The 12603-nt window shown below is 42.9% G+C and overlaps 1 protein-coding gene across 1 annotated transcript in view; it reads left to right on the top strand.

The window, feature by feature from the left end:
• Positions 1-993: 993 nt before the first annotated feature.
• Positions 994-12603, top strand: part of WDR27 (WD repeat domain 27) — a 247483-nt gene continuing 235873 nt past the window's right edge. Inside the window, exons 1-3 of the mRNA XM_023198152.2 lie at positions 994-1010; positions 8444-8544; positions 9883-10078. Of these exons, the coding sequence (XP_023053920.2) occupies positions 8510-8544; positions 9883-10078 (231 nt within the window). The 5' untranslated portion in view covers positions 994-1010; positions 8444-8509. The remainder of the gene's footprint in view (positions 1011-8443; positions 8545-9882; positions 10079-12603) is intronic.

Raw genomic sequence — 12603 nt, 5'->3', positions numbered from 1 at the left:
TGTCTTGTCACCCCAAGCCTTCTGACGCCGTGCTGGTGCGAGGGTCTCCAGGGGAATTAGGGGCACAAATCGGGCCCGAGCGTCCCGGCTGCTGTGGCACGAAGGCGCAGGATCGGCGCTTTGAGAACTGAGCGCCTGTGGAGTTCGGAGGAAAAGGGCGCAGGTGGTTATTTTAATTAAAGCAGCTATGTATAAAGAGAACTCAGACCTCTTTAAAAGATTCGGTAGTTTAGGAACGAACCAGGGCTGTAGAAATGCCCGGGATCTTGCACCACCCATCGGTTCTGTGCTCCGAGGGCGGGAGCGTGGACCCTGAGGGCTCCTGAATTATGCCCCACTGGCCTTTCACCCTGCGTGGTAACTACCGGGCTAGGTTTTCCTAACTCTAGCCAAACAGCAAGTTTCTGGCTTGCTTAGTCACTAAAAGAAAAAAATTTCGATCTTTTCTAATCAGAAGGGAGTAATTTTCTCTTTCTAAAAATCCTGGGCAGAAGGAAATGCCCAGAATTTTATCAGTGGTACTCCTCGAGTAGCAGAGAGTTCATCTTTTTATGTATTTCTAAATTTTCTACAATTTACACACACTGTACCAGTAAAGGGGTATTAAGTCTACAGCTTCCAGTGTATCTGGAATTGCTGCCTTGTGTTTACTGACTTAACTTTAAGACAACGGTTTCTTTAGCAGTCACTTGCCACTGCTTTTTCCTGAAGTGCTTACCTAGTCTTAGGTGCACTAGAATCTCACTAAAATAATAAATTTAGTTTATTTTCCCTGACTTGTTCTGTGCACATGCGTACACGGATATCGCTGGGGATATCCTATAACATTGATTATCCCCTAGGGTTGGCACAGCAGGGAGAGGAGGTAGGGGTAGTCCAATTCCATGTGTTGGCTGCTAATGCTTATTCTTTGCAATAATTTACTGTAGGGCTGCAGGATGAGCAAGCCTGTGGTCAGTTTTCCACGTTATTACAGGTTGTTGCAGTTGAACTGTTTGTCACTGCCTAAGGTGAGTCTTGAGCTTTTACCCTCCTGAATTTGTTTCTGAGTTCCATCAGTCACTCAGCAACATCCTACAGTGTCACTGAAGCATGCTGCTTCAAGGTACCCACATCAGTCAAGGTAGGCTGACAGAAGTGACCTCAGCTTCATGCAATAAATGTTTCTCTCTTGCTTACACAGCAGTCCAGCCTGGTGTCCTGGTCACCCTTTAGTGGGAGCAGCACAGGCCGCCAGGTGCCACCACCATGGCCCCTCTTCTTAGCCTTTGGAGCCCTCCACCTCCAGCATGAAGGGCTGTGCATGCGTGGTGTGTTTTCCAGACCAGAAATTGGTGCACGGCTACCCTCGACTCCAGAGAGGCTGGAAATGTGGTCCTGCCATGTTCTTAGTGGCTCCAGGGAGGAAGCAGAAAAGAGCTTGGGACAACTGCCAGACCACAGAAATAGAAAAATGAATATTTTAACAGAAAAATAACTTTCTACGGAAATGATTTTAGAGGCCATCTGACCTCTGTTCAATGAGAGGATAGGTTGGGGTTCAGTTAGCTGCCCTGGATTCATGTCGTGGACACAGACATGTATGTGTGTGTGTGTGTGTGTGTGTGTGTGTGTGTGTCAGTGTGTCCCTGACAATGATTCTGCCTGCACTAGACACTCCTTCATCCCCGTCTGCACCACCCTGCCATGGAGCAGGAGAGGCAGGAGAGGTAGGCATTGAAGTCGAGAACACTGAGGAACGAGGAGAGGTAGGCATTGAAACTGAGAACACAGGAATGGGCAGAGGTAGACATTGAAGCTGAGAACACTGAGGAGCGGAGGTGTTGGGCAGCTGGAGAGGTGGGACGTCCGCTCGTGCACACTGGGGCCAGACTGACCCAGAGGTTCTGAGCACAGGCTAGTGCTTCCTCCTGAAGGTGGCTTATGTGTCCTGACAAGGCTTCTTCCCTCTTTGGCTTCACACCAAAGGCTTCACATTGTTTTCTGTGAACTCTTCACACTAGTGAGTCTTGGTGTTATTTCTTTACTATGCACACATCAGGAAATGCAAGCACATTCATATTCTGTCTTTATTTTGGAAATAATTACAGTGATGTCAGACGTTGGATGTCAGGAGATCGTTTTTTGTTGTTTCTGCTTTTGTTTGTTTGTTTGTTTTTGAGACAGGGTCTCTATCGCCCAGGCTGGAGTGCAGTGACACAATCTTGGCTCACCACAACCTCCGCCTTCTGGGTTCAAATGATTCTCCCGCCTCAGCCTGGAAGGTAGCTGGGACTACAGACACGTGCCACCACGCCCAGCTAATTTTTGTATTTTTAGTAGAGACAGGGCTTTACTACGTTGGCCAGGCTGGTCTTGAACTCCTGACCTTGTGATCCACCTGCTTCAGCCTCCCAAAGTGCTGGGAATACAGGCGTAAGCCACTGTGCCCGGTGTCTGCTTTTGTTTTTAAGACATGAAGGGGTCCTGTGCTTCAAGCATGGAAGAGGTCTTCAGGTCTTCGGATTGCCTTTCTCCAATGACCCTGGGCTCTCTGACCCCACACCTTTCACCAAACCCGTTTGGATCGGACAGCTTTTTGTATGTGCGCATGTTTGGGTGCATGCGTGGGATTCTGTGTGTGCATGTGTGTATACAGGTGTGAGATTTTGTGTGTATGCATGTGTGTATGTGATCTCTTGATCTCTTGCTTCACAGCTGCCCATACCTTAACTTCTTCCTCGTAAGCTTCACTGCACCATTCTTCCCAAGATCCCCTAGCACCATCTCAACCGGTGGGTCACCCTGGACTCTTGCTGTCGATTGCTTGTTCTAGTCTTACTTCAGGGTTCAGTCCCAATAGGACACACACAGATCACTGTGTAGACGTATGCAGGGTATTGTCATTTCATTTGTACAGTTTTCATTTTGTAGGCAGTTTTATTCGTTTGTTAATACTGCAGTGACAAACTAATGCAGATTTGGTGGTTTAAAACAGCACAAGTGGATTATCTTACAGTTCTGGAGGTCACAAATCGAAAATGGGTTTCAAACTGTGCTAAAATCAGGGTGGCATTGGGGCTGGCTCCTTCCAGAGTCTTCGGGTGAAAACTCTTCTCCGTGCCTTTTCTAGCGTCTAGAGGCCACCACAGGCCGTGGCATTGGGGCTGGCTCCTTCCAGAGTCTTCGGGTGAAAACTCTTCTCCGTGCCTTTTCTAGCGTCTAGAGGCCACCACAGGCCTTAGCTCCTGGCTCCTTTTTCTCTCTTAAGAACGGTAACCACAGCAGGTTGAGTCCTTCTCATGGTGCATCATCATCCCAGCTTTTCTCTCTCTAGCTTAGTTAAGGAAAGTATTTAAATTGAACATACCCAGATAATCCAGGATAATCTCTCTTCTGAAGCCCATCTGATTAGTAACGTCAAGTCCCTTGGCTGTGTAACCTAATGTTTGCAGAGGTTCTGGGGATGAGCATGTGGACATCTTAGGGAGAGTGTTACTCTGTCCCCAGTGTGCCCTGGGGTATTTAGACTCCTCAACATTCAGCTAATAGGTACCTTTTTATGTAATTGGTACAAAAGGGCAATGCTGGGTGCTCTGTAATCATTTAGAAATGAGAGAAACAAGATAACTTTTTGAGTGTTATGCTCTAAAATGGACACATTGGATTAGAGAAGAGATGTCTGTTTCTTCCACAGTTACTTGAAAGAAATTTTGGTGCAATGCCTAGAGGAAGTTACAACTGATGTTTCAGCATTTGACATAATGTATCCAAAGCAGAATCTATGCTTCTCCCCTGCCGGAACCTGTTCTGCCCCAGCTCAGAAAGTGAAGTATCTTGTTGTTTAGGCCAGAAAGCTAGGAGCCACTCCTGATTCCTCAAATTCCTCTTCAGCAACCAACCCTTACTAGCTTCCATCAGTCCTAGCTCAGAAATAACGTGTGGTGTCCATCTGCTTAAACCCTGCTCTTAGGCTCCAGCACCAAGGATCTTTTGAAAAATAGAAGTTTTAAATTTGTAAATATTTCATTAAAGTTTTTGTTCATCCTTCTTGATATTTTTATATATCTAAGCATTACTATTTTTGTTGTCTCAGCATCCACATCCTCTTGGCAAAAAAATCATCTAGTCCTGGATTTCCTCTGGACTACCACCCTTCTCCCTCTGCTGGCCAGGACTCAAAAGAGAGGTTTGTGTCCCAGGCCTGACTTCTTGACATCATTTCATCCTTCTGATTACATGATTAATTCAAACATGGAAAGTGTCTCAGACAGGCCCAAACTCATGAGAAATGTTCAAGGATCAATGGAAAGAGATGCTTTCTTCCCCAGCGCCCTGCAATGTGGGAGGCCACGCTTAGGTGCTGTTGGCCGTCTTTTTGCCACCGCATAGGAACAGACAATGAGCAACACCTAGACAGGTGGAGCTGAGGGTTGGGGAGACCAGGGGGCTGTCCTGACGGTGTTGATGAAGCTGCTGTAGCCAGTCATGTGCTAACCTTTTAATTACACATTAAACTCCTTTTCTTTCCATCGGATTAGGTCGAGCTTGCTTTCTGAGACACGAAGTAAAACATTTTTCAATGTCATTTTAAAAAACATCTGCATTGTATTCCACTCAATGTAAGAACCATTGCTACATTTCATATTATTATCAATGTTACAATGGACAGCCTTGAAGAAATACATTTTGGAAAAGGTAGAAGGATTTATTTGTTATAAATTTATAAAAGTAGAATTTTTGATTGCCAGATAAGTTTATGTCAATTTATTCTCTTACCAGCAGTGTGTGTGAAAATGTTTTTTTGTGTGTGCGTTCATGATTTATTTATTTTGTTTTATTTTTTTTGGTACGGAGTTTCACTCTTGTCGCCCAGGCTGGAGTGCAATGGCGCAATTTCGACTCGCTGCATCCTCAGCCTCCCAGGTTCAAGCGATGATTCTCCTGCCTCGGCCTCCCGAGTAGCTGTGATTACAGGTGCCCGCCACCATGCCTGGCTAATTTTTGTATTTTTAGTAGAGAGGGGGTTTCACCATGTTGATCAGGATGGTCTCAAAGTCCTGACCTTGTGATCCGCCCACCTCAGCCTCCCGAAGTGCCAGGATTGCAGGTGTGAGCCACTGCGCCTGGCCTGACTGTTGCATTTAACAAGGCACAAATACATATTAATTTTATTCTGTGGCGTAAAGTCCATTCTTTCTTTGTTGACTTTCTGTCTTGATGACCTTTCTAGTGCTGTCAGTGGAGTATTGAAATTCCCCAGTATTACTCTGTTGCCATGTCATTTCTTAGGTCTAGTCATAATTGTTTGATGAATTTGGGAGCTTCTGTGTTAAGTGTGTATGTATTTAGGATTATGATATTTTTCTATTGGACTAATCCTTTTATCATTATATAATGTCCCTCTTTGTCCTTTTTTTTTTTTTTTTAACTGTTGTTACTTTCAAGTCTATTTGTGTTGTTTTATGTAAGAATAGCTTCTCCTGCTTGCTTTTTGTTTCCATTTGTGTGGAATATCTTTTTCTTCTCCTTTACCTTAAGTTTATGTGAGTTCCTATGTGTTATATGAGTCTCTTGAAGACACCAGATACGTGATTGGTGTATTTTTATCCATTCTGCCATTTTGTGTCTTTCGAGTGGAGCATTGAGACCATTTACATTCAACTTTAGTATTGAGATGTGGGGTACTGCTCTATTTATTATGTTAGTTCTTGCCTAAATACCCTTTTTTCATTGTGTTGTTGTTTACAGGGCCTGTGAGATTTCTGTTTTAAGGAGGTTGTTTTTGGTGTATTTCAAGGTTTTGTTTCAAGATTTAGAACTTTTACCATTTCTCGTAGTGCTAGCTTAGTAGTGGCAGATTCAGCATTTGTTTGTCTAAAAAAGGCTTTATCTTTCCTTTGTTTGTGAAGCTTAGTTTTGCTGGATGCAGAATTCTTAGCTGACAATCATTTTGTTTAAGGGGGCTAAAGATACGACCTCAATCCCTTCTGGCTTGTAAATTTTCTGCTGAGAAGTCAGCTGTTAATCTGATAGGTTTTCCTTTATAGGTTACCTGATACTTTTGTCTCACAGCTGTAAAGATTCTTTCATTCTTCCTGACTCTAAATAACCAGATGACTATACCTGGGTCATGATCCTTTGTGATGAATTTCTCAGGAGTTCTTTGAGAGAGTATCAGTTGCTATGTTAGAAGGGATATATACGCTTTCCCTAAGTTGGTCCAGGGGAGGCATCCTGGTTTCTCAGGCGATGGGCAGGGCCATAGTGTTCCCAAGAGTTTATGTCTTTTGTGTTTGGCTACGAGGGTGGGTAGAGAAAAACCATCAGGTGGGGGCAGGGTTAAGTGGGTCTGGGCTCAGACTCTCTCTAGGCAGGGCTTGCTGCAGCTGCTGTGGGAGATGTGGGAGTGGTTCTTGAGCCAATGGAGGTATGTTCCAGAAGGGATTATGGCTGTGTCTGCTGCATCACATAGGTTGCCAGGGAAGTGGGGGAAAGCTGGTAGTGGAAGACCTCACCCAGCTCCCACTCAGTTTGTGAGGCTGGTCTTGCTCCCACAGTGCCCAGCTAACAGCGCCAGGTTTAAATACAGACGGCCTGTGTGTGGGACTCAGTCCCAGCCCAGGCCATAAGCTTCCGCGCTGTGAAAGCAAGCATGGCTGGCTTTCAGGTCTTGCCCTCCCCATCTGCCCACAATGTTGGCAGCTCCTGGGCTCATATCTGTAGCAGTTCCCTTTTACCCACTCCTGATTCTGCTCAAGGAAGTTCGTGCCCAGTCTAAATTATCACAGAATTCAGTTGGAAGCTTCTTTCACCCTATGACCTCTCCTGATTCCGCTGGCTGGCTTTTCTGAGGGAGGACCTCTGTGAGATGCAGTCCGGGATGGCTTCCCTGGCCTCGAGCTGGAGACTGGGAATGCCTACAAGGCTCTTCTCACTGCTGCTTCTACTTTATATTTTGCTTGGCTGCCTAAATATGCTTCAGCTCTAGGTAAGGTTACATCCTTCTCCTGTGATATGAATTTTTAGATTCCCCAGTGGGGATGTGTGTTTGGAGGCAGTTTTTTCCCCTCACATTTTGGGAACTCACAGTTTTTTGCGTGTCTCATGGAATTTGCAGTGGCCTGCTGCTGCTTTCAAAGGATCTGTGAATTCTTTCAGTTTTTTTGGTACATTCCTGCAGTGGTTCTTGGAACAGAACTTCACAGTATGAGTCTCCACATGCCTTTCAGTCCATCCTAGTGGGAGATGCACTTTATCCCTGCCTCCTGTCTGCCATCTTCTTTCCTAACTGCTTTAAAGGGTTATTGTAAGAATGATATAATCTATGTACTCATATATACAAACCTGCTTATTAATGTCTACAAAAGTGGTCTGTAAATTGTAAATTGGCATGCAAATACTATTATTTGTAAAATGTACTGCTGAATTCTATGGGAATTACAGAAGAGAATAAGATAATTATACTGCAACAAAAGTTTATGTTGAAGAAAACGATGAAACTCAGTCACAATTTGAAGAGTGTATTATTAACATTTTTGAAACAACTATAATATTTTGTGTATTCTTTGTCTGTCTCGCAAGATGTTTTATGCTTTGGGAAGCAGTGGATCTGGTGACAGCAGCTTCATATTGTCCCCTCAGGACACATCTGCCCAGCACCTACTGCCATGCTAAAGTTACAGAGTCTACAGAGTAACCATGGTAGCTTTGGAAGGTGTAGCTATTTTCATATGACACTCAAAGTATCTTTGCAAATATTAAAAAAAAATGAGATAAAAATTGTGAATTGGAGACAAATGTGCCTTAAAATAACGTACACATGCTTTTATTTTGTTTTTCTCCAAATATTGAGACTTTTCAAGCCTTTAAAAAATCACCTTTTATTTATTTTATTTATTATTTTTTTGAGACGGAGTTTCGCTCTGTCGCTGAGGCTGGAGTGCAGTGGCGTGATCTCAGCGCATTGCAAGCTCTACCTCCTGGGTTCATGCCATTCTCCTGCCTCAGCCTCCCGAGAAGCTGGGACCACAGGTGCCCATCACCACACCTGGCTAATTTTTTGTATTTTTAGTAGAGACAGGGTTTCACCGTGTTAGCCAGGATGGTCTTGATCTCCGAACCTCGTGATCTGCCTGCCTTGGCCTCCCAGAGTGCTGGGATTACAGGCGTGAGCCACTGCGCCCGGCCAAAAATCACCTTTTATTTATTATAACACAGAGCATTTGTTGTAAGGGCAATCATAGAGTATAAGGCCTCTAATTGTATTTTGAGAACATTTATCAATTACATTATCACCTTCCTGGTACCTTGGCCTTATGAATATTAAAACAAGGGTTTCTAATCGAGACCTGTATTGAAAATGTTTGCTGATTTCTTTTGAAGTATTTTCCAAAGATGATCTGAAGTCCATTTTCCTTTGCCTCATTTCTCTTGTGAAATTCTGCTCCCCACCTGCACACAGGAAATTGTTATTGCTGCCCCGCCCGCAGCACAGAGGTGGTGCTGAGGGTTCACAGTCTGCACTGGAATGTCAGATTTCTCAGTCACGGGGCCAGGAGGCAGGTAGGGGAAGGTCCTGCTGATGAGTAGCACCCCACAGTTCTCTTTCTTTCTTTGCAATTCCTGTCTGACCAAGTGTCCTTCAGACAGAGTATTCCATCCTAGCAGTCCAGCCATGGATCCATGTCCCGCTGCCTCCTGAGGTCAAAATAGTTTAGATGGTGTGAAGTGCTGGGAAGGTGGTGGATGGGGTGGGGGGCAGGGATGGGAGCCAGCTCTCAGGGGCCTCTGCTGAGACCTGGGAAATGGGAAGAGCCCCCAAGGTGCAGAGAGGAGGAGGAATGGAGCATGAAGATAAAGTGTGCGTCCTGAGGCAATCGAAGCCCTGTTGTGTTGTAAGAGCTGGAAGAAAGGGTAAATAGAAAGAGTCGCAGTGGAGGGAGGAGGCGGTGAAGAGGAAGAGAGGCAGAGGTTGGGTTAGCAGAATCCCTCAGGGCCAGCATGAGGAGCACAGGGGTGGATTTTTCGAATCCACATGACCAGCGTGAGGACCGCACGCGTGGGCCTATGAATACCCACAGCCTGCATGACCCCGCTGGATGTTTGGGTGCTTGCCCATCACTTTCTAAGCAGGTCTGTTGTCTGTGCCTTTAAGTGCATCGATTGCTGGCCTGCAGTGGGGTGTGGGGTACAACAGAATCAAGGATGACCCCAGAGCCATTCCCGCCTGTTTCTGAAGTGATTATGCTGTGAAGTTAAGTGTGAAGTTGGATGAAGATCCGAAATGTTTTATTGTCAGTGTTTCATTAGTTTATGCTTTGTGAAACATAGCCAGTGAATCACTGATTATAGAACCTGTGGTAGCTTAACTGTAATTACACAGGGTGTTGTGAAACTGTTCAATAAAGCCCAGTTTAGCTATGGGAGATGTGGGTTCCAATTGCAGTTCCCTAACAACTGATTTGCTGTGGTCAATTCAGAAAATAACTTTGTGTCTTAGTCATTTCAGTAACCAACGTTTAGAATGCTAAGTGCCAGTGCTGCCCCGATGCCATATGGATCATTGTTTAGTCTTGGCCTCTCAGTAACTGTTCTCATTTTACAGTTGTAGAAGCTGATTGAGAAAGCCTAAGCAAGGTCTGTTCAGTGGGAATAGTGGAATTTGAGTCAAGGTTTGCTTAATTGGAAAGCCCATGAGAGGAATGGAGCAGTTGTGAATGTGGAACCTCCAGAGTTTTCAGCGATTTCTCTTGTTTTTTCTTGGGGTGAGGAGAGGTGAATAAATAGGTATGATGTGGTATGTGTGTGTGGTCAAACTAGTAACTATCAATAGGTTATAGACTTTTTTTCTATATTAAATATGGTACCTATAGTCATCTTATATGTACTTTTTGTTTTCAGATTGAAGATGGAAAATCCCCAGGACATTTTCTCAAGTAATGGTGGCTGTCTCAGTGATACAGTTACAGAAAAATACCTGGTTGAATCCAAGGAGTCTGTGTCTCATGTTCAGCTTGCTTGTAGCATGCAGGACTGTGCTTTCCCTTTGGATGGGACTGAACTTTGTATATGGAACACGAAGAGTCCTTCTCATCAGGTATTGAACAAGTTATAAGTCCAGTGTCATGAAGGCCTTGCCCTTGTCCCTCCATGTCTTTGATGCTCTTTGGACAGCATTACGCTCTGTGGATTCAGCTACCAACTATGGGATAAAAATACTGATAAAAACATTGTATTATTTTATTTTTAAATTTATTTTTATTTTACAATTTGTTCTGTTTTGTTTTGTTTTGTTTAGACGGAGTCTCGCTCTGTCGCCCAGGCTGGAGTACAGTGGCCGGATCTCAGCTCACTGCAAGCTCCGCCTCCCGGGTTTACGCCGTTCTCCTGCCTCAGCCTCCCGAGTAGCTGGGACTACAGGCGCCCGCCACCTCGCCCGGCTAGTTTTTTGTATTTTTTTAGTAGAGGCGGGGTTTCACCGTGTTAGCCAGGATGGTCTCAATCTCCTGACCTCGTGATCCGCCCATCTCGGCCTCCCAAAGTGCTGGGATTACAGGCTTGAGCCACTGCGCCTGGCCAATATTTTTATATTTAGAACACAAGTGATCTGGAATTAAAAAGTTTCTTCAGTTAGAAGCTGATCAAGAAAAGGTTCATCTTAAAATAATCAAGTCTCCTATGTTCGAATATTTAGATTGACCTCACTTTTTCAGTGAAGTAAAAACTACTAAGAAAAAAAAAAGTTCCACATAAGTGCACGTTGTGATTACTGTAACTAAATGAATATGCCCAGGTAACCACCCAAGGTCGTACCTCGTCTCCGTCAATGCCCACTTCTCTCCTGCCCAAAAGGCAACACTATCTTGACTTCTAATACCATAGGCTAGTTTTGCTTATGATGAACTTTATATAAATGTGATTATACATTACGCACTTTTTTGTGCTGGTTTCTTTGATTAATCAGTGTTATTTTACGAGATTCATCCATGTTGTTCATTTTCATTGCTACAGAGTATTAGGATTTATTAGGTACCACTATGCCCTTTTTGAAAGGCTAAACTAAAAATACATTTTTATTATAGAGTAATAAGTAGAATTACATTCTGCTTATGTAAAGACCACACTTTATCCATTTTTGTTGTAGAATAATAGTAAGTAGAATTACATTCTACTTATGTAAATAGACCACACTTTATCCATGCTTGTGTTAGTAGACATTTGTTGTATTTCAGTTTTTTTGGCTGCTGGATTCTTTCATATGTCTTTTGGTGCAGACACATATAATTGCTGGATTATAAAGGATACATAAGCAGTTGACTCTTGAACAACGTGGGTTTGAACTGTGCTAGTTTACTTATACATGGATTTTCTTCAACCCAATGTGGGTCAAAACTATAGAATTTTCAGGATATGAAAACTGTATATTTGGAGGGGCACCTTTTCATATATGTGGAGTCCACACAGCCAGCTGTGGGATGTGGGTATACACAGATTTTGGTTTATGTGGGATTCCTGGAATCAATCCCTCATGATAGTGAGGGATGTCTGTATTCAGTAGATAATGCCAAGCAGATTTCCAAATTGGTTGTACCAATCTGTATTTCTTCTAATGGTGTATGACTTTCAGTTGAACCATATCTTCACCTAAACTTGTTTATTTTCATTTTAGCCTTTCAAAAAGGGCATAGTGGTACCTAATTATAATTAGTAATTCCGTGATTATTAATGATGTTTAGCACATTTTTGCACATTTATTGGCCATTTAGATATTCTTTTTTGTGATATATGTTTTCAAATCTCCTGCCATTTTTTTCTATTGGATTATCTGTCTTTTTTCTATTGATTTGAAGGAATCCTTTATATTATAAATATAGGCTTTCTGTTGTCCCTTTAGATTAGTTTGCATTTTCTAGAGTTTTATGTAAATTGAATCATATGGCAATTTAATTTTTTATTGACATATAATAGTTGTACATATTTTGGGGGTATATGTAATATTTTGATACAAGTATACAACGTGTTATGATCAAATCAGGATAATTGGGATGGCCATCACCTCAAACATTTATCTTTTTATTGTGTTGGTAACATTATAGTTTTTTTCTTCTGGCTATTTTGAATTATATAATAAGTTAATATGAACTGTGATTTTCCTCCTGTACTATTGAATACCAGAACTTATGATCTAACTGTATTTTTTTTATTCCTTCTCCCACTTCTTTTCATTCTCTCCACTTCCCGTCCCAGCCTCTTTTAACCACTGTTCTACACCCCGCTTCCATGAGATCCACTTTTTAAGTTTCCACATATGCGTGAGAACATGTGATATTTGTCTTTGTGTGCCTGGCTTATTTAATTTAACATAATGACCTCCAATTGCCTCCATGTTGCTGCAACAGGATTTCAGTCTTTTTTTATGGCAGAATAGTATTCCATTGTGTATATGTACCGTATTTCTTTATCCATTTATCTGTGGCTGGACACTTAGGCTGATTCCATATCTTGGCTGTTGTGATAGTGCTACAATAAATAGGGGAGTGCGGTATCGTATTAGGTAATTACTTGTCTCTTTGTACAGCTTTTAACTTGATGTCTGTTTTCTCTGATGTAAGTATAGCCACT

Source organism: Piliocolobus tephrosceles, chromosome 5 (genome assembly GCF_002776525.5).
Source record: "Piliocolobus tephrosceles isolate RC106 chromosome 5, ASM277652v3, whole genome shotgun sequence".
In the NCBI taxonomy this organism is placed as follows: domain Eukaryota; kingdom Metazoa; phylum Chordata; class Mammalia; order Primates; family Cercopithecidae; genus Piliocolobus; species Piliocolobus tephrosceles.
The sequence above is the reverse complement of the archived record's forward strand: the minus strand, read 5'-3'. Positions and strand labels throughout refer to the sequence as shown.